Source organism: Ceratotherium simum, chromosome 19 (genome assembly GCF_057802395.1).
Source record: "Ceratotherium simum simum isolate JZ-2026a chromosome 19, ASM5780239v1, whole genome shotgun sequence".
Classification (NCBI taxonomy): Eukaryota; Metazoa; Chordata; class Mammalia; order Perissodactyla; family Rhinocerotidae; genus Ceratotherium; species Ceratotherium simum.
In genome coordinates this window covers 53,341,261-53,362,895 of record NC_141918.1, presented here as the reverse complement: position 1 = coordinate 53,362,895, position 21,635 = coordinate 53,341,261, and the positions used below count along the sequence as shown (strand labels likewise).

General features: G+C 45.5%; 1 protein-coding gene across 1 annotated transcript in view; it reads left to right on the top strand.

The window, feature by feature from the left end:
- Positions 1-768: 768 nt before the first annotated feature.
- Positions 769-21,635, top strand: part of SLC2A12 (solute carrier family 2 member 12) — a 53,944-nt gene continuing 33,077 nt past the window's right edge. The window contains exons 1-2 of the mRNA XM_004422339.3: positions 769-989; positions 18,859-20,199. Of these exons, the coding sequence (XP_004422396.1) occupies positions 878-989; positions 18,859-20,199 (1,453 nt within the window). The 5' untranslated portion in view covers positions 769-877. The remainder of the gene's footprint in view (positions 990-18,858; positions 20,200-21,635) is intronic.

Below are 21,635 nucleotides of genomic sequence, written 5' to 3'. Positions count from 1 at the left end.
GGGTTGGAAACACCCTCCTCCCACTAGAAGGCTATCACACAACCTGGCAGAAGATTCCAGGTGGGTTCCTCTCTTCAAGACAACTGTGCGTAAATAAACTGGATTACTTTGCTATAAATATATAATTAAACATAAGTAAATGAATAAGTATATATACACGCCCAGGGCGTAACAAGCCCGAAGAATCCATGCAATCTGAGTTTGTGTGTGCGTGGTCTCAGGCCTTGATGTGTCCGCAGGCCTTGGAGAGAGAGAGCTACAAGGCACTCACTCACCTCCAGTAATATCAGGTTGAAACAGTGAAGATGTTTTATGCCTTGTTTAAGCTGGTAAGTGTCATGACTCTCGGAATAACAGTCTTGCCGAGACATTGACACACTTTTCCTCCTGGTATGTCTTTGCAGAACTGTTCCTCTCTGTGCAAAATTAACCGATACCATCCCTGAGGACTCTGGGCCTCCCCTCTCAGGGTGCCTTTGAATCTGCACGTTTCCCTCTCTGCCTCTTTTCCAAGGTGCAGGAATACGAGAGCTGCTCCTAGCTAGAGCCCAACCCTGTGTCAGAGCTCCCGGCCGGCCCCAGGCCTTTAACCCTGGCTGGATAGCAACTCCGCATCTGAAGGCAAAAACAATCCTCCTGGAGGCTCGGCCCTCCCCCTGCCCGTGATAGGCTGCCGGGAATAGCAACAGCGTGTGTCACCGAAAAGGGCAAAGCCTTCGGAAATAGAAACAAAGTTGGTCACAAATCACATTGGCTTTGCCTGAAGTTTTTTTCACCCTTCTTTAGAATGGGACCATGGGGAAAGTGACCACTCCTGTCAGTGGAGGCGGTCGGGGTGGTTTGGTGCCGAGGGAAAGGCTGTAACTTCTACGTGACCATGGTACCTGTTGAAAACACGGAGGGCCCCAGTCTGCTGAACCCGAAGGAGAGAGCGGCGCAGACAGATGGCCGCGACAGAGCCGGCGGCCGGCATCCGTCCTGGGCGAGAGGTAAAGTGAGGCAGCGGGGCTGGGGTGAGAGGCCAGAGGAGCCAGAGGAGCAAGCTGTAGTCGTGTCGTCTCACTGGTGTGTGTGTGTGTGTGTGTGTGTGTGTGCGTGCGTGTACACGGGAGCCTGCTCGGTGCATGGAGAGAAGGGGACAGGGTCTGGTGGGAGGAGTGACAAGGAGCTATAACATGAAGATTGAAGTCCCACCACTGGTGAGCTGGGTCCTGTCCATCGTGTTGACAATATAATGTGTAAATCGTCTTCATTTTGGGAAGATTGGCCGGCAAGATAGTCACATGTGTAAACACACACCCCCACATGCACGCTTTTTCATTTATTGTCACAAAGGGACAACCTGTAACAAGTGGACATTATAACCACCATTTTTTAATCAGTATTTTAAATAGGTTTCATAAAATTAATAGTTACATAATCAATGAACACGACTTTCTTTTAAGTCCCCAGTATCCATTTGGAATGAGTTTGAGCATTATTCGGAGCTGAAAACCTTGGCTTCATCACTCCTGCCTTCTTTAAGACTGGCTTTTCGAACTGAGGTTTGTTCGATACTTTGCCTTCTGGAGGTGAAATTTGGAAAAGTTTTAATTCATTTCTTTGCTAGACCAAATGCTGTTCTTCAGTTCCACATTTACAGTTCCCACAAACACACTCTACACTTTTAGCTGCCTCTTCCTATTCATTTAGTTTGCTCTCAAAAGAATAGAAATGAATCATAATATGAAATGAAATCAAACACAAATAATTCTCTCCTTCCTACCGCTTTCCTCAGCTCTGCTCCCCCTAATCATATAATATAATCTCAGGCCATATACTGGAATTCCATGAATAATCCAAAACACTAAACGGTACAACAGGCATTTACCTTTCCCCTTGGAATGGATCTAGCAAATACTCATGTGTGCACTGTGGGTTCGTCTGATGTTGGAATTGAACCCATGACCCCTCTCACAGAGGCACAAAGGGATGCCTCCTCGAGAGTGAGAAGCTGTCATCCTTCCCTGTCCTGCTCCCTGCTCTGACTTCTCTTGTTTTCTCACTTTTGGTCAAGAATGAGTATCTGGGTCATCCTTCAGCATGGCCTCACCCTGTTGAGCAGAGCTGCCCCTTGATGTAAGTGTGCTCTCTGGCTCCTAAGTCCTAGAACAGGCAAGGGAAACTTGTATTTGAGGGCAAAGGGGAAAAGTTGCAAAGTTCTTCTTTCTGAATTCCAGCAAGATTGAACTGTAGGGTGAGCTCAGGTGGTCATGCCAACCAAGGTGTTCACTAAGTAGAGGCAGCGATAATGTCACAAAGAAGAGGGAAAGAAGCTTTGTGACCATTAAAAATTGGCGATTTAATTTCGATATGGCTTTGAAAGCACAGTGTACTCTTCATAGGTTAAACGGTACAAGTTCACAATTATCCCGAAGGAGGCTCACATGTACTTATGTTTGTAAAGGTTGAATATATGCACAGAATTCAATTTAAAGTGCAACTGTTTGTGTTGTTGTAAAGAAAAGATAAGTGAATAAATACCATGAATTATCTTTTAAATGAAGCTTTATTATTAGAGGAAGCTTAAATGTTTCCCTAAACTCTCAAATGAATACAGCTTTGATTTGTGCTGTATAGCATGTATCTTTAGATGAATACAAATCTTTTAGTATTACTTTTGTAAATTTTCCTAAATTGTCTTAAACAGCTCTTGGTACCCAAAGGCGATCATCTGTATATATATGTATATAATGAATGCATGGTGCAGACTTCTGCATGGTTTTGACAAGTTACTTAATCTCCCCACTGGGATTGTATTTCAGTCTGTTTTATGAAGATGTTGAGGTTTAATTAAATAATATTTGTCAAATACTCCTTTCAACTTCTTTATATTTTAAACTTCTATAGTTTCATCCAGGAAATTCAGAGTATTTAAAATATGCTCAATAATTATCATACTATTTCTGCATTTGAAGGTAGCAAGTTTTTCTATATTCCTAGCTGGGAAAATTAAAGCATAAAGAGGAATGAGTTATACAACCCAGCACAAGGCAATTAAATTATCTGAGGTTTAAGGGGGGGGGTGCTCTGTGATTGCACCCCCAATGCTATTATGCACAATGAAAAGTGGTGACAGGTCTCCCTTGGCCAACCCCTCTTTAACTAGAAAGAATGCTTTGTTCCAATGACTAGAAGCTAATGAACTTAAATTCATTTTCAAGAAGCTGTGACTCAAAGTGGGTACGTTTTTAGTAAATTTTTCAGTGTTCATAGACATGTTATAACTGACCTTACAGGGCAGGTTGAGCTCAGTTTGAAATCCCAGGGCCTAGAGCTGACAACAGATATAGGGGAAGTGAGAAACATGGACAGCTGGAGCATCTCACACTAGGAGAACACAAGGCCAGAAGATGTGTGGTTGGCTCCAGTTCACGCAGCGGCTGGCGCAAAGCTGACGCTGGTGGCCTCTGGCCTGGGAGGCCCAGTGCCTCCTCCTCCATCTCAGGACCTGGGTCTCCCAGGCTCTCCTAATTTCATGATTCAAACAACCGGCTAGTGGGAGGGTTTCCTTTAAACCCACTTTTACCCCACCAGTACTGCATTTTCCTTGGATCTGTCCTAAAGGTCAGAAACCCAGAACAATATCCGCCATATGAGTGCGGCTTCTCAGCACTGCAGATCCAGCTGCCGAAGGCTCTGGAGCCCAGGTCGCTAGAAGTGGACTCACTGACCCAGTGAAAGGGCAGCGCTTCAGCCCTCTAAGACCCTCCTAAATCTGAGATGCTACAGTCTGAGATTTAAGAAATGCATACGTCAGCTAACCAGAGGGATACTGAAGGCAGTTCTCAAACATGCTTAAAGCTGTGAACTCCTTTGTACAACTGGAAGCTGGGTAGGTGGTCAGTCCAGGCCACCATGGCCCGCTCTGGTGGACAGCGGGGAGGTGGACAAGGACGTCGGCTGGTTTGGCTGCTTCCCTGCTCCCTCCCGTCCCTTGTAGCCCTGAGCAGGCTCCTGGAGCAGGGGGATCACACCCCTACTCTGATTAGGCAGGCCATCTTGTTAATTTTGGTTGGGGCATATTCCCTGAGGTGAAGTTTAGTTGTAAGAGAAACTTTGGGAACAAACATCCCCAGGAAAGAGCAAGTCAAGCCAATCAGCCTGACCTGATAACAGGGCTTTGGATATGAGAGGAGCTTCTAACAACAGACCTGTCACTTGAGAAGACTCAGGCCTTGGCCATTCCCATTCTCCCAGGCTCTGCGTATATTAAAAAGTGACAAAACCTGTGACAAAAATTTTGTGTTTTAGAAACATGTGTGTTTAACAAATTAATGGCTGACAACAAAAAATTGTTGAGCATAGCTTGATATTTCCAAGGAAATGACAGGGTTTATAGGCGTGTGAATTTTCGAGGGACTAGAGACTCTTTTGTCTGGAAAGAAGACCAGATTTGAAGATAACCGCCTCCCCCTTCACTTCAGTCAGCTTCTCTCTGTGACTGTACATTTACCCTCGCTGGGAAATCACATCCAAAGTCTAAATTTGAGGCTTTTCATGACCGTGAGGCTGGGCAAATGGCTTCTCTGGGGTCTAGGAAGGGAGAAGGCTCTGAACAAACACGAGGGGAGATGTTTGGCCACAAGCTTTGGGTGGCGTTTGGCCTACACGGCAGGGCTCCTGTTCCCCTTTAAGATCGTGTCACCTAGAGGGACAGAGAGGTTGCCTCTTACCACAGACCACCTCTTGGCCGCCAGCAGACATGCACTGGCGGGAGCCTGCGGGGCAGGGCCCAGCAGATGTGGACAAAGCCAGGCCAGGAGCCGCCAGGCAGTGCAGTGACAAAGGGACTGACCTGAGCCGGCAGACAGCAGCGTGCCCGAACTGGTTCTGCAGCCAGTGTTTGTTCTGATAAGTCAGTGCCGGCCCCAGTTGTCACATATTTTAAACATCGCCCTTCTCTCTGGTAAGATCGAGAGCTGAGATCCCAGGAGCACGCCTGGTGGCAGCTAACAGGACCCTGATGTGGGCCCCCAGGGGACACTCCGTGTGAATTCTCACCGGGACACTGTTTAGTGGTCTAGGTCTCACAGTGGCTGGTGAAAACAGAGCTCAAAAGTCAACGAACCCACCCTGGAGGGGCCTGAGGAAACCCCTGTGTACACGTGCATATCAGACGCGCATTGGCCAAGTTGAAATGCAGTCTTCAACGGCCGTAGATGTATGGGTTAGATTTCTCCTGCAAGAGGAGTTAGTTCTGGAATCTGGTTGTGTATGCAGTGTTTTCTCAGTAGGAGGAACCGAAGGACTACTTAGCCTCAGGGTTTGGAAAGTTCCAAGAGCTCCAAGCAGCCTTCCATTAGCCGGCCATTAGCTTGGGCTATAAGAGTCAAAGCGGCTGTTTGCTCAGCTTGTATGAGCAAGAGCTGGTTCTATAGGATTCTTAAGTTGAACGCAACAGGGCTCCCTAGCTCAATTTTTTTCTCATGAACAGTCTTCCCCAAAGGATGAGTTATTGAAAAAAAGAAGGCCATGAAATCCACGTCCAAGGACACCAAGTTATGGGGTGAGAAAGGGGGAAAGCTGGAATGGACTTCTTCCCAAGAGGCTGTTTGACCAAATACCAAATAAGGGTGGTTTATCACCCCATCTGCCCTCAAAAAGTACCCAAGCTCAGTTAAAGGCACTGGACCTGAAATCCCCCCAAATATTTCCCAGCTGAAACCCGAGTCAAATATATTACCTTTGTAGTAAATCATAAATTCATATGTTTTTTTTCTATTCGATTTTGTTTTGTTTGGCTCATTGGTATCATTTTCTTTCCTATGTCACAGCGTGCTCTTTTACGCATTTGGTAAATGGCTATGCCTCAGTGTTATACTAATTTAGGTAGAAGATATAAGAAGATTAAAATAATTTATGTCATTATTCTAATTTTAGGAGCCTTCATTCTTTTTGAACAATGACTCACTTTATACTGTTTTGCCAAAATATCCAGGAGAAAAATGTAATCCTTGGTTTGACTTATGGGATTATTTTTTCCTTAAGTAAATCAAGTGTAATTTACCCTTAAACTATTAAATTGTACTTCCCTTGGAAATAATTGTTTCTCAGAAACACTAATGACTCAGGTCTGCCTGGCATGTCAGGCTCTGGGGCTATTAGCTACATCCATATTATTGTATCCAAAACGTTTTGCTCCTGCATACACCTGTTTCCACGCTGCGTGCAAGTTGGAGTCGGGAGCTATGGGCAATGCTCATTTAGCAACCTGCCTACAGAGGCATCTCAGACTCAAATGTGCGAGGCTTTTTAAGAATAGGGGAAAAGGTTATAATCAGAATCAGTCTGTACAGTGAGAGAGCATCCCTGAGCTAAGGAAATGTTTCATTTCTATTGGGAAACAAAACTGTAGAAACCCCGAGGCAAAATCACAGGGAGAATATTTCATGATGAAAGCCCAATTATGTAGGTATTTCCAAAACAAAGGAATTCAAGAATTTATGAAAAGGCGTAATTGTTATGCTAGAAACAAGGTATAAATTTACTTCCTTCAACATCAGTAAGAGACATTGTTTCAGTTTTATTTCCGCGTCATGAAGATTTTACCCCATTGATTCAGACTAAATCCATCCTTTGTTGAGTGATTTTTGTGGGCCAAGTGCTTCTATTACCATCATCTTACTTACCTTTACAACAACCAATGAAGTAAATTACCTCCAGTTCACAGATAAGGAAACTGAGGCTCAGAGATCACCAGCTAACATTACTAAGTGCTTCCTGCCACATACCAGGCACTCCTCTATTGAGTTTATTCTCATAACAACTTTATGAAGCAGGTAACACTATTATCTTTATCTTAGCAATGAGGACACAGGGACAGGTTAAGGGGCATGTCAAAGTCTAGCTGGTAACTAGCAGGGACTCTGATTCCAGACTGTTCCTTCACCATGAAGCCCAGGTACCTCCTGCAAAGAAGCAAAGTGACTTGTTCCAGGGAGCGTGAATAATAGGTGGCAGCACAGAGATCTGAACCTCAGTATTTAAATCCAGTCCAGGGTGATCACCACTTGACCAATGATACTATCCAGCACTGATGTCTCCACTTCCTGCTCTGTTCTGTGATCTGATCTGTGATTTTGGGTCCCTGTTACACTCGTTCCAGAACTTTCTTGCATTCTATTTTAGCTAGTTCCTTAGCTTTCCATGTCACATGTCTTCTTCTATAAGATTATAAGTTCCTGGGTAAAATATATGTTCTTGTGCTTATCAGAACTCTGAGCCAACAGAAGTGCTCGGAAGGCACTGTGCAATTCATGAGAGGTAGGAACGATGCCTTTTCTCTGCATTTCCATCTGGGGTCTCATGCATGTGGCACAAGTACCACCATCGTGTGTCATCAGATCAAGATGTAACCTAGGAAATGTCTCAACACAGTGCCCACAATGACACCCTGCAGATGGCACTGTCCATCCAGACGCACCTGTTGGGGTTGTGCCCAAAACAGCACTGGCACACAGTACATGCTTAATTGTTCAGTGAGTAAATGAGTGAAGAAGTGTTCACTGAACTGAAGGGTGTTTTTATTCAGCAAAACTTAATGAGCACCTACTGTATGAGAGGCACAGTGCTGGAGACTTCAGGGCAAAAAAAAATTTCTAAGATATTATGCACGCCTATAGATTTTACCAACTCGTCGGAAAGATAAGAATCTAAATAACTACAAGACAATCGTTCAGCAAATTTTGAGTATCTACTAGGAATCAGACATGATGCTAGACCCTGGGTCCAATGGTGAACCAGACAGCCATGCAATGTAGATGCTAGTTACCAACTGATGAAGAGAGACACGATCAGGAAACCTACGATGGAGGAGGTGGCTAAATACGCGGTACTATGGTAGTGCACAGGGGCAGCTCAGCCAGTTTTTGAAGGATCCTGGGAAACAGTATGACTAAGCTGAGTCAAGAAAATATAACTGAGGCCAGTAGGTTTACTGAGAGCATTCTAAGCAGAGAACACAGCTTGTATACGAGTTGGAAGTGAGAATGGCACACTCAGGGAACTACAAATATTCTTGTATGAGGAAAGCACAGAGTTTAAAGTGGGGGAAAAGGATGACGAAGGAATCTGAAGATGTAAGCAGGGACCATATCATGAAACCTTTGTGTGCTTAGTACCACAAGAGGCGGAATTCCTAGGAAGAGACCACATCAGTTTAGAGAAATCAAGAAAGTTTCCGAAAGTGATGGTAGTGGTGACAGAATTAGGGAGTCTTGGAAAACCCCACCTGCATGTCTCTAAATCCTCCAGCTTTATGGGGTCACTGTTCTTTTAATATTTAAACAAAAATAGCTCCAGCCCCCATAAGGTTAAATCCACATGCCTCCTGGCTCCCCACCCCTCCGCCCATCCTCAAACACACACAGCACACCTGAGGAGTATTGTGATTCTGATCACTTTTTGCACCAGCTTCCTGTTTCCACTGGATTCTTGTCCCTCACTTCCTGCAGCTGGTCTTTTCTCTGATCCCTGCTCCAATCCATGCGTGGATTACAGCCCTTATTCCTTCATATACTCAAATCCCATTCACACAATTTCTGTGTAGATTTTTCTTGGTGATTTGAAGAGGTCTATAGTGCAATTAAATATTAGGTGCAATTAAATTCTCCTGTCAAATCCACCATTGGGAATTTCTTGTAAACCAACTTTTCTAAAGCCACTGGCCGCTTGCTCTGTTGTTCCCTTGTGTTTGCTCCCCATCCCCATTCTCCAAACTTGACAACTGGTCCTCAACATTTCTTCCATTTCTCCTATTTCTGGGATCTCTTAGCCATTCTTTTTTTCTTTTATTTTATTTTAAATTATTTATTGACATCATATTAGCTTATAACATTGTGTAAATTTCAGGTGTATATTATTATATATCAGTTTCTGTATAGACTGCATCGTATTCACCACCAATAGTCTAGTTTCCATCCATCACCATACACATGTGCCCCTTTACCCCTCTTGCCATCCCCCCAACCCCTTTCCCTCTGGTAACCACCAATCTGTTCTCTTTATCTATGTGTTTGTTTGTCTTCCACATATGAGATCACACAGTATTTGTCTTTCTCTGACTTATTTCACTTAGCATAATACCCTCAAAGTCCATCCATGTTGTTGCAAATGGCATGATTTTGTCTTTTTTTATGGTTGAGTAGTATTTCATTGTATGTATATACCACATCTTCTCATCTGTTGATGGACACTTGGTTGCTTCCATGTCTTCTAGCCACCGTTTCTTGATCTCTCTCTCTCTCTCTTTCTCTCTCTCTGTCTCTCTCTCACACACACTCCTCAAAATTCTCCCCTCTTGGCCTTTTCCCTCTCTCTCTCCTTCTCTCTCACAGTTCACCTGTATATTATCAACATGCCCCATGGGCTTGTCCCTTAACACTGGGGTGGGCATCCAGGTATTTATTTTTAGTAAATAAAGTGCTCTTCCTGAGAGCTTTACATCCAAGTCTCTACAATATTATTTATTTTCTTACCATTTTATTTCCCTAATTAAAGAATTTGAAAAGCACTCAGGGGGCTGGCCCGGTGGCGCAAGTGGTTAAGTGCGCATGCTCTGCTACGGTGCTGGTGCCAGGGCTTCACTGGTTGGGATTGGTGTGCACTGATGCACTGCTTGTCAAGCCATGCTGTGGCGGCGTCCCATATAAAGTGGAGGAAGATGGGCACGGATATTAGCCCAGGGACTGTCTTCCTCAGCAAAAAAAAGAGGAGGTTTGGCAGATGTTAGCACAGGGCTGATCTTCCTCACAAAAAAAAAAAAAAAAAGCACTCAGAGTGATTCTCAACCATTTTTGAGTACATGGACTACTTTTTTTTTTTTTTTTTTTGTGAGGAAGATCAGCCCTGAGCTAACATCTGATGCCGATCCTCCTCTTTTTGCTGAGGAAGACTGGCCCTGGGCTAACATCTGTGCCCATCTTCCTGCACTTTATATGGGACGCTGCCACAGCTTGGCCTGAGACACACCCGAGATCGGAACCAGGTGGCCAGCAACGGAGCACACGCACTTAACCGCTACACGACGGCCCGGTCCCGAATCCTCACACAAAAGTTTTCGCTGTTTTATGTTTATTGATTAGAAAACACAGAATGACAGAAAGCTACCACGCGTTCACTAACACTTTGAAATTAAGAAAAATTTTTTTCATCACATCTACATAGGTTTGAAATCTTGAAGTATGGGTATGTACGTTACTATTTTTCCCCGTATTCAATAATCATTTATGGGTTGTAGGTCCTTTTTAAAGACTTTGTCAATTTTGAGATGTCCACAGCTCACACACATTGAGAATTTCCATCCGAGGGACATCAGAGGTCTCTAGGAAAGATCCTGCTGGTTTGTTCTCCAGATTCACTCCTTCTTAACTATCTGTTGAAAATCCCCATGAAAACATGGAAAGAAATGCAAAATTACGATAGCTTTAAAGCCAGATGTATTCAATGAGTTAGGACTTAACCCTAAATAAAATGCAAACATGGGCCTAACGTGTAAAATAGGGCATTAAAAGTTTACCTTTCCACAGACTCTCACTGTGCTTCTCTAACGAGAGAACTTTCACCAACCGGAGAAAAGGAAGACATCTCCACGGAGCCCTGGAGCCGCTCTTTCAGAGGGTCAGAAGATTTGCTCGACGGTCCGCTTCTTCCCATCCCAACCTGTCATCATCACGTCTCTTCCTACATCTTCTAGCGGCTGTAATTTCCAGGATTTCAGCAACTTTGGGCTAGATAGGAAAGACAGTGGCTCTTATTCTGGAATACGAAATGAGTGTTAAGAAGGGGGAAAGCCTAGGGGGGCCGGCCCCGAGGAGCAGCGGTTAAGATCGCGCGTTCTGCTTCGGTGGCCCAGGGTTTGCCAGTTCGGATCCTGGGCACAGACCTACTCACCACTCCTCAAGCCATGCTAAGGCGGCATCCCATATAGAAGACCTACAACTCTACAGCTATGATACACAACTATGTACTGGGGTTTCGAGGAGAAAAATGAAAAAGAAGAAGATTGGCAACAGATGTTAGCGCAGGGCAAATCTTCCTCAAAAAAAAGAAAGAAAAAACAACCCTAAAAAAAAAAGAAGGGGAAAAGCCTAGATGAGCCACTAGAATGGTGCATTCTAGAAGTTGTAGTTTTGTATGTACTGTTTTTGACAAGCAAAGAACTACAGACTGCTTTAACTAATGCAGGAATAAGATCCCTTATTCATAGTCAGGGGACAAAAAAGAATTCCTTTCTCAGTCCAATGGAGCCTCACCAGAAAAACAGCTCTCAGACATCAGAAAGTTGGCTAGCGGCTGTGCATATCAATTTCTCCTCCAGGTCCAATCAAGAGCAGTTTCCAGATGCAACTACATGGCTAGAATAAGGTGTGTCGGACACTGAAAACCCAATAGCTGGTCCAGCTCCCTCTGGTTTTCTGCCTCTCCTATCAGGAGAACTGAAAGATTCAGAGGCCACCTTCTCAGTCTCTCTTGCAGCCAGATTTGACCATGGAACCCTGGTTCTGGTCAGTGAGACGTTAGGGTGAGTCTCTGGAGGGGAGGAGAAATGTAGTTCTCAGCTCTCTTAGGGCTTCTGGCTGGGTCTGAAAATTAAACTGACGAAAACAGATTAAAGGAGGAAAGCATCCAAATTTATTTAATGTAAGTTTTATGCGACATGGGAGCCTTTATAAGGAAGTGAAGACCCACAGAAATGGTCAAACCTGAGTATTTTTATGCTAGACTTGATGAAGAGTGGACAGTCATGAAAAGATGACAGGTCAAGGAGTATGAGGGGAAGGACGTAAACTAGGGGAAACTTAGCAAGGCTTGTTTGTCCAGATTCCTCTTCACGTCCCTTTCTCTTCGGAGATAAGGTGGTTGTTTTCCTCTGGGTATAGGGCGGACACCTCCCACATGAGGGTCTTATGACCCGCTTCAGGGGAGAAGGCCAGGGGGAAAGTCAGAGGTACTTCCTGCTTCTGCCATTTTCTCAAACTCCTTCGGCTTAAAATATTCAATATGCCAAGGTGTCACATTTTGGTGTGGCTTGTCCTGAACCCCATCATCATCCCAGGTGCTTCTGGAAAGTTCCCTCCTGATAAAAGGAGGGGCCTTGCCCTAAGTTACTTCCTCCACTGTCCCTGCCCTTTGAATCTGGTCGTGAGAGAATCTTACTCCTGGAGCTGTGGCAGCCACCTCACACATACAATGACAGGTCGGGGACAAAAGCCAGCCCGCTAAGGAGGCGGGAACAGAAGGATGGATAGAGTGTGAATCCTCAGAGACACTCAACTTCTTGCTAACTAAACAATAATGCCACAATGTTTTAAGCCCTTGTTTTTTGGGTTTTTGGTTTCTTCCACTCAAAAATATCATAACTGGTTTGGGGGCCAGATAAGAAGAATGCAGCAAATCTGGTTATTGGCAAGTACATTTTAAATACAAAGGCAAAGCATGCATTTTAAGATTTCTTTTTACAGGAAACACACATAAATTTTGGAAAGCATCTGATTTTTGTTCTCTATAATTTTTTTAAAATGGACTCTGTGAAAAAAGAGCTGTAGGACAACATCTGATAGCAAGAGTAAACTGAGGTGAAATGGAGCCGGCTGAGAACAGAGATGCAAAGAGTCTGACGTGGGTCATGGAAGGAGATTGAGGAGACTGGAATGCCAGAGCAGATTGTCATCTGAAGCCTGTGATGTGGAGGATAAATATGAGAAGCTATCCTAGGATGCACACCAAAAGGACGAGAAGATGGACATGAGAGAGGAAATAAATATGAATAACTAACACATGAATAATTACTCCCAAACAGATGCTGGGGAAAACCCAAAATACTAGAAGAAATCTTTTCTGAGTAGAAGAAGAACTCAACTAGCAGCAGGAAGATTTAGAAGAAACAAGGACCTGGGCTTATCCTAGTGAAAGTTTCACCTTGAAGGAGGCGGGGAGGGAAGGAAGGAAGGGAGGGAGGGAGGGAGGGAGGAAGGAAAGAAGGAAGGAAGGAAGGAAGGAAGGAAGGAAGGAAGGAAGGAAGGAAGGAAGGAAGGAAGGAAGGAAGGAAGGAAAGAATGAAGGGCATACATGCCAGCAGACAGAAAGGGTAGCTGACGACAAAGCAGGACGCAGGGCAGTGCAGATGTGTGATGACAGCTGCGTCCCCTCTTCACACCCCCATAGCCAGCAGAATAGTTTCAGCAAAGTGTGTCTGTGAAAGTACTACCAAATCAAACCTGGGGTTGGAAAAATACAAAGAGAGCAAAGTTCCCATCCTTTTGCCCTAGAAAGGTCAGACAATAGTAGGTACAGAGGAGGCCATGTTTCCTGCTGGTCCGAGCTTCATCATGTGTCAAAGGGAGGATTGGGGTGCAGGGGAGGGAGGATGGTGGCTAGATGAAGGCTAGTGCCCAACATTTCCCTCCACAGGGGCACCACACGTGCTCCAGGGCCCTGAGGCTGTATCTGGGGCCCCTGACAGCCGTGGGAAACCCCACACGTCAGTTCTCCACGGGACGTGCCCTCCCAGAGGTTGTGAGGGAGCTTTCTGGTAGAGCCAGCGCTGCTCCCTCAGACATGTCCAGTAGCCTCCCGAGCTTGCGTGTCAGGCACCATGCAGTCCCTGTGACACGGACACCCCCACTCTCAAGGCACCCCCAATCTAAGGCAGGTGCAGACATAACTAAACATAATCTGGGGTGCTGAAGGCCACGGACCAAAGGCAAGAGAGAGGAGAGAGGGAGTCTGGAGAGGTTTTGGAGAGGAGAGGATATTCGAGTTGATCTTCCAAGATGAATCGGGTCTCCATAGGCTGTGAAGGAAGGAGGATGAGCGGGACAATGTGCCTGGAGACTGGGGTGGAATCTGAAAACCTGGTCCACTGGAAGGGGACCACTAACCACAGAGTCCGAGGACTCGAGGACAGGTCCACACAGGGCTGACTGCTAATGCAGCGAGGCCCTGTGTGGCCTCTGCGGCGGTGCGGTGTTAACAGGCTAATCATCTTGCCGAGAGCTTCGTGGACACGCTAAGAGTGTGCTAAGCATTATGTAGATACAGAGTTTTATATGCTAACCGCTACAACGTACTAGGGATTAACCTTAGTCTGCTGACAGAACATGGGAGGAGGGGACCAAGGATCAGTATTTGGGAGTGCTATCATTCATTCATTCACTCAACAAACATTCATTGAGCATTTCCCTTGTGCCAGAGATGGGAGGTGAGAATACAGATAGCTCATAAAGAAAGTAAGCTTCTTGCCTTCAAGGAGCTTCCAGTCTAATAGGGGAAGACCAACAGGACATAAATGAGGGCCTGACTGTGTGACAGGTGCTCTGAAGACACACTGTGTGCACAGTAGGAGCACAGGGCTCGGGGTGGGACAGCAGCACGAGGCAGAGCAGGGTGGTCTTCACAAGGGAGGTGGCACTTGAGATGACTCCTGAGGGATGGGTAGGGATTTTAGGTGTCCGGGGAGAAGGGGCAGAGGCCACTGGGGGGCCCCTGCAAGGTTTTCTTAAGCAAAACATAAAGTAGAGGGTCTGTTAAGTTGGTGAGGCGTTCACAGTTGGTCAAGCTGTATAATAGCCTGGCCCCCTGCCAAAAAAAAACTCCGTGCGTCCAGCTCTTCAGGCTGCAGTAGGATGGAGTCAGCCGGAGAGCGTTCACTGCTGCAACAGGCACACGGAGAAGGGAGAGGAGAAAACAGGCAGAAACTCAGATATTGTGAGAAGTGAGTGTCTCGTGTCGGTGCTTGTTCCGGCCGTGCTTTCATCTGAGTCACCCAGAGCACAGACAATGCAGCCACTGTCTGGTGGCTGCTCAGTCTGCCTGCCCTTTGTGCCCCGCCCCCCTGAGGGTCTCAGCGCTCGTTTGCATAAAGCTTCTTGGTTGTGACCACGTCTTCCGAGGGACCAGTTTTACTTTACTACCTTATTAAAGAAGCATCAGTGCATCAAAAGGAACACTGCTGGTCTTCCAGCAAAGCAGCCAGACACAGGCAGTAACCCAACAGCCTGTGGGTACCAGTTGCAAGTCTCCAGATAGTTGCCACTCTTGTGATGTCCACTAAAGGCTGAGAGTTCCCTGTGACACTTTTGGGGAAAACGGATGTACAGGAAGGGCCCCTGTGAAGCAAGGCCATGCTTGCTTCACAGTAAATGGAGTAAAATGGCTGGGAATGCTGACCTTCATCACGAGCGTTAAGTGCAGACTGTTTGACTGCGAGGCTGTGGGTTTACTGAAAAGGCACTAATTATGATTCCCCACCTGCCCTCTCCTTTGGCACTGGCTGCCTTTCCTGCATCCTTCCAGCTGCCCCAGACTCTCCCATCCATGTTTAGACAAGCATAAACCCCATCTCCCTGCCACATCCTCTCTCTCTCCTCCCACTCCCTGCCAGATTTCTTGGAAAAGTTCTCTCTACTTTCTGTCGTCCATAGGATGCCATCTCGCTTCTATCAGCATCAACCAAAAAGTAGACACAGGAGAAAGCCCACTCTTTATGTCTCTCTTCATTGTTTTTATGTGGTAAAATGGCACCAGGAAAATTTCCTGTGGTGGAAGTCCTGAGGTATCACAGGGCTGCAATCTTGGAAGCATCAGGGACTAGCCTTCCACACTGAATTCGAATTCAGAATCCTGGCTTGGCAGCTTGAGGATCATAATGAGACTCCAGCAGTTATCAGCAACAGTCATGAGATGAGGGGAGAAGCTAGTTTTGGGCAGTACCCCTTAAAGCATATAACGGGGGAGATACACCCCTCAAATAAAATTCAGACAATGAAGACCTTGGCTTAATTCTCTGCAGTGTATAACCCATGTTGCTATGCTCACCATGTGGGAATAGAGTCATAGAACGTCCTAGTAGAACTTTTTAAGCTTTTAAAGTCAAATTCCCTAGAAAGATAGATAGATAGATAGATAGATAGATAGATAGATAGATAGATAGACAGATAGATAGATAGATAATGGTGTGATATATAAAATTTTTTTAAAATTGTAATTTTCTAAATTTTTTTTACAAATTCTTATGGAAATAATTGTATTATGTCTCTGAAGAACTATACTCAGTGCTAGCTGCTGGGTCTCGAGAGGGACATTGAGAAACTGGAAGGGTTTGCAGACCCTTTGAACACATCCCACTTTGTCAGTGTCCTATGAACTCTGGCTGAAAGAACTAGGCACATGAAGCTAAGTCCAGAAAGCACAAGAAGGAGCTGGATGCCACTTCTGTCAGGAGAGACTTCCCCAGGACCACCAGAGGCTGGCTTTGTGGCTTGCCTCGCCCCTCACCCCTACTCCTCCTCAACTCCCCGCCTCAGACTCTCTCTAAAGTAGGGTAGTAGAGGCGCAAGGGAAGGGACTCTTGTGCCTCACGGGATCTTTCTTTTTGTAGAGAAGCACAATTTCCCATCTAACAAAAGGGGAAAATGAGAAGGTGAAGGAGAAAGTCAGAGTGGCAAGGACAACCTCCTGCTGCTCGAGCAGTTCTGGCACCTCTTCCCCTACGTCCTTGACTCAGTGTCCCACTCTGCCCTCTGTCGCTTGAAACCCCTCTCTGGGGGCCTCACTCAATCTGCCTCCCATGTGTTTCGTTCTCCAAAGTCACTTATTTCTCCAATCTGAATATCAGAGACCAATTGTCAAAACACACATGCTAATCAACAGTCAGACATAGAAAAAATGAACAAAGACAAGTACGGATACGAAGCAATACGATACTCTTATCCAGATGTGAGAATTTGACCTAATTTGTGGTGGAGGAACTTGTTGAGGATTTTAAGATCACCTGGGAAATGAATATGTGGAAACTGAGGACATGAGGGAAGCTATAAGAGAGCACTTCAGAGTCATTTTGCCTGTAAAAATTAAAACAGTGCATAATAAATAACAAAACGTAGAGCTATCACCAGAATGTTAAGTTTCTTGGGGGCAAGAACCACATCTGCTTTGCTTCATTTCTATATTCATAGCCCTCAGTACCTAGGAGGATGCCTGCTGTGTAACGGTGCTAAAAATTTGTTTTCTGATTAGCTGGATAAATTGCCCATTTAATTTCAATTTAATGGTTTGTGTTTGCAAAGTTCATCAGTTTGATTTTCTTGTGAATTGTTGCATTTTTATTTGCTCCTCCACCTAAATATTCGATCCTCATTTTATTTATTTTTTGGAGTCTCCCAGCTCGCATATCCCGCCAAGATCCTGGAGATTTAAATACCTTGGATATTTGTGGTGGGAAGAGATTTAGATCAGCTTTGTTTGACCTGCTCACTTCACTAGAACTGAGCAGCATTTTTAACCAGACCCCCCACCAGTTAAATAGCCTTAGCTCAGCCTGTGATAATTGTGTGCCCAAGCGCATGTTTCTAGTCCATTCTACACACCTCTCAGCTCTGTAGCTTCTCCAGCCCTAGGCTATGGTCTCCTCTTCTAACTGTTGGGATTCCCTGGTCACGTCCTGTTCATGCGGCTCCTTCTCCATTCTCTCTCACTAAGTGCATTCCCTTGGCTTTCAAGACCAAATACATGCTGCTGAATCCCTAATGTGTATCTCCAGCCCTGACCTACCTCTCAGGCTCCCAATCTGTACACTCAGTCCCTTACTGGACATTTGTATCTGAATGTCTACAGGTAAAACAAGACATTCAGTAAGTCTAAAATGGAACCTCTGATTCGCACTCCTCCTTTACCCCACCCATGGCGGTCCCCCTCCCAGTCCTCCCTGGGTCAGTATGTCGCGCTGTGTGGCAGAGACACCTGGGTGCAAGGTATTGAATGTTGTAAAATCACCCAACCAACTGCTCAAACCATGGAGCCCTCTTGGGTTCTGACCCACTTCCTTATCCTCCAACTCCAATTCCCGAGCAAGTGTAGCCGTTTTTACCTCCAAATTAACTCATGAATCTGCCTGCTTGTCTTGGGTTCCACGCGTCACGCCAAGTCTAAGCTGGAATCATCGCTTGTCCAGACTGAGGCAGCAAACTCCTCCCTGCTACCAGACAGGACTCCACATAGAACCAAAACTCAGTGCCCTCTTCCCACTCATGGGCATCGACCCCGTTATACTTGGAATACAATGACAAGCTGTCATTGCGGCCTGCGCGGCCCTGCAGGAAGCGCCCCCTCCATCCCTACCCACACTCACGGGATGCCCTCTCCCACCCACCTCCCAGCTCACGCTCCCCACACGGGATGCGCTCGCTGGCGTCACCTCAGGGGGCGCTCCCGTCCGCAGGCCTTGGAGACGGCTGTTTGCTGGGCCCGCAACGCTCTTCCCTCGGCTACTTTCTGTTCTGTTTTGGTTTTGTTTTGACAAGTTACAAACACATAACAAACACCTATGTACCTGCTGCCAAAAATTATTTCCCCAGGTTCCACAACGGGAGCCTGCAGCACCTCTGGAGGCCCCTGCCCACTCTCCTGCCCTCATGGCTTTGCCCGCAGGGCACTGCAGTGGGCCCCGAGGAGCTGCCCTCGGGATTTCTGATCCAGTGCCCAGGCAGGCCCCAGACGGTGTTCTCGTTTGTCCAGTCTTCAGCATCTGCCGTCTGCTTCTCTTGCATAGCTGTCCACTCGAAACTAAAAACATCAACATCACATAATAGAAGGAAATGACTTTCTACATGTCTCCACTGCTCTCTTCCCAAAAACAAAAAGGATTTTTCCTTCTATATCTAATCATTTTTGGTTAGTACATTATTTAGTATAATTATGTGTGTGTTTATACTCGGTGCTATGAAAAAGGTACTTATACAAGGTTAGGTCTCCATTCAGACATAAAACGTTTAAAATAACGAGTCAGAACTGATCCCTGGTTCTCCTCTCTGCTCATAGGTTGTGGCACGTTCACCCTCCTGTCGGCTGTCACTGCTGCCGTCAGTGGCCTCCTGATGGGCTATGAAATCGGGCTTATCTCTGGGGCTCTTCTTCAGATAAGGACCTTGTTGGCCCTGACCTGCCATGAGCAAGAAATGGTGGTGAGCTCGCTCCTCATTGGGGCCTTACTCGCCTCTCTCACCGGAGGGGTCCTGATTGACAGGTTCGGAAGAAGGCCTGCAATCATCCTGTCATCCTGCCTCCTTGGACTCGGAAGCCTGGTCTTGATACTCAGTTTATCTTACTCGGTCCTTATAGTGGGACGCATCGCTATAGGGGTTTCCATCTCTCTCTCTTCAATCGCCACCTGTGTTTACATTGCAGAGATTGCTCCACAGCACAGAAGAGGCCTTCTTGTGTCACTAAACGAGCTGATGGTTGTCACCGGCATCCTTTTTGCCTACGTTTCCAATTATGCATTTGCCAATGTTTCCCAGGGCTGGAAGTACATGTTTGGCCTTGTTATTCCCTTGGGAGTTCTGCAGGCGATTGCAATGTACTTTCTTCCTCCAAGTCCCCGGTTTCTGGTGATGAGAGGACAGGAGGAAGCTGCTAGCAATGTTCTCAGGAGGTTGAGAACCATCTCAGATACAACGGAGGAACTCACTGTGATCAAATCTTCCCTGAAAGATGAATATCAGTATAGTTTTTGGGATCTGTTTCGTTCAAAGGACAACATGAGGACCCGAATAATGATAGGCCTAACACTGGTGTTTTTTGTCCAAATCACTGGCCAGCCAAATATATTATTCTATGCATCAACTGTTTTGAAGTCTGTTGGCTTCCAAAGCAATGAGGTGGCTAGCCTTGCCTCCACGGGGGTTGGGGTTGTCAAGGTCGTCAGTACCATCCCGGCCACTCTTCTTGTAGACCATGTAGGAAGCAAAACCTTCCTCTGCGTGGGCTCCTCTGTGATGGCAGCCTCATTGGTGACCATGGGCGTCGTGAACCTCCATATCAACATGAACTTCACCAGTATCTGCAGAAGCCATAGTCCTATCAACCAGTCCTTGGATGAGTCTGTGTTTTATGGACCAGTAAACCTGTCGGCCAGCAGTGACAATCTTAGAGAGCCCTTTAAGGAGATCACTTCCCCCAGTGGAAGCTCACTAATGCCCATGAGAAATGACGTGGATAAGAGAGGGGAGATGACCTCCACATCCTCACCAAATGCTGGACTGAGCCAGACTGCACACCAGATAGTCACAGACCCTGAGGGCGTCCCAGCTTTTCTGAAATGGCTGTCCTTAGCCAGCTTGCTTGCTTATGTTGCTGCTTTTTCAATCGGTCTGGGACCAAGTAAGTATTTTATTCTTTATTCCTTCCCCCTCTCCCCTTATGAATATTAATGTATTGCTTTTGATCAGTCAGAGCATCGTAGTGCTATAGTATCTCACATATGGAACTACTAAAAGCAAGACAGGGATAACATTAGTCACCTGATGTTTCTGCTAATGTGGAAAGTATGCTTGGCTTGTCTGCTTTGTGAAATGTGCAGGGCTCGTATTCACCCGAAGGATTAGTCTCCTTATCTGTTGCATGAGGATACTTTAACACCAGTTGATTAGAGATGAATCAGACCTGAAAGATATTTATTGCCCAAGAGAATATATTGTTTTATGAAAGCAAAGTTTATTAGGATAACATTTTTCTCCATATCATTCCTGAATTTCTTCATAAGTGGAAGAAAAGAAAATCAAGTGTTTAGATTTTCTTAAAGACACAATAGTGGATGGATTCGAGCGATAGTAAAGAAGAAGGGAATTACGGGTTGGGAAGAAGGATGCATTATTTCTTTAAGTTTATGTAAATACTAGAGTAACCTCCCTGGGCACTTTATTAAGCAGGAGAATGCGAGTCAAGTTACTCCCATTCAACACAATACAGTTTACAGAGAGAGAGCTACGAGCTTGTTTATTTGACGTAGTTTGTCTACTCCAATGACCAAGTTTAAACACTTCTCTTGAGCAAACTCTCTAGAATCAGTTGTTTGTTGCAGTTCTCTAGTCTTCTAGCCTCACACCGGAAGTCTAAACCTCTCTTTAGGGAAGTTGTGAAGGGTCTTTTGTACATCTCACTAGAAAATTAAGTGTTTAAAATTTAAGGCTTGTCTCTCTCTACCATCCTCAACTCCCACTCCTTACCTCTCTCCCTCTCATTCTCTCCCTCCTTCTGCCTTTCTTCCTCCCTCTCTCCCTCTCTCTTACAGAGTTGGTATCGAAACTTTTGTTTACACAGATCAAGGACCAGACAAACTTGTTCAAATAAAGGGAAGTGTTGGAGGTTAAGAACAAGAAGAAGACACAGGCTATGTTGAAGGAGAAGGAATCTCATGGACAAATGTAGGATTCTGGTGCTGGGAACTGGACAATGTTTTTGGGAAGAAAGTCACTTTGGGGCTGCTTTAGTGATCCACTGTTAACTACTCATTGAAGTGATATGTGTTGAGTGACTAATTTCTTCATAACCAAGAACTACGTTAAATGCTGGAGAAACAGTCATGAACAAGACAGATACTGTCCCTGTCTTCAAAGAGCTTACACTTGAATGGAGAAAGCTGCATTCCCTGTGTCTGCTTCTTTCTGGTCAGCAATAAGCAGGTTTGGCCAGCTTAGTCTCAGTTAATTAATAACTGGACTTGCACATGGCTTTCAGTAGGCTTTCAGTCTACTCCCACTTCTAAGTGAGATCATTCTCTAGATACTGATTTGTTCAAATTACAGAGTGAGAGACGG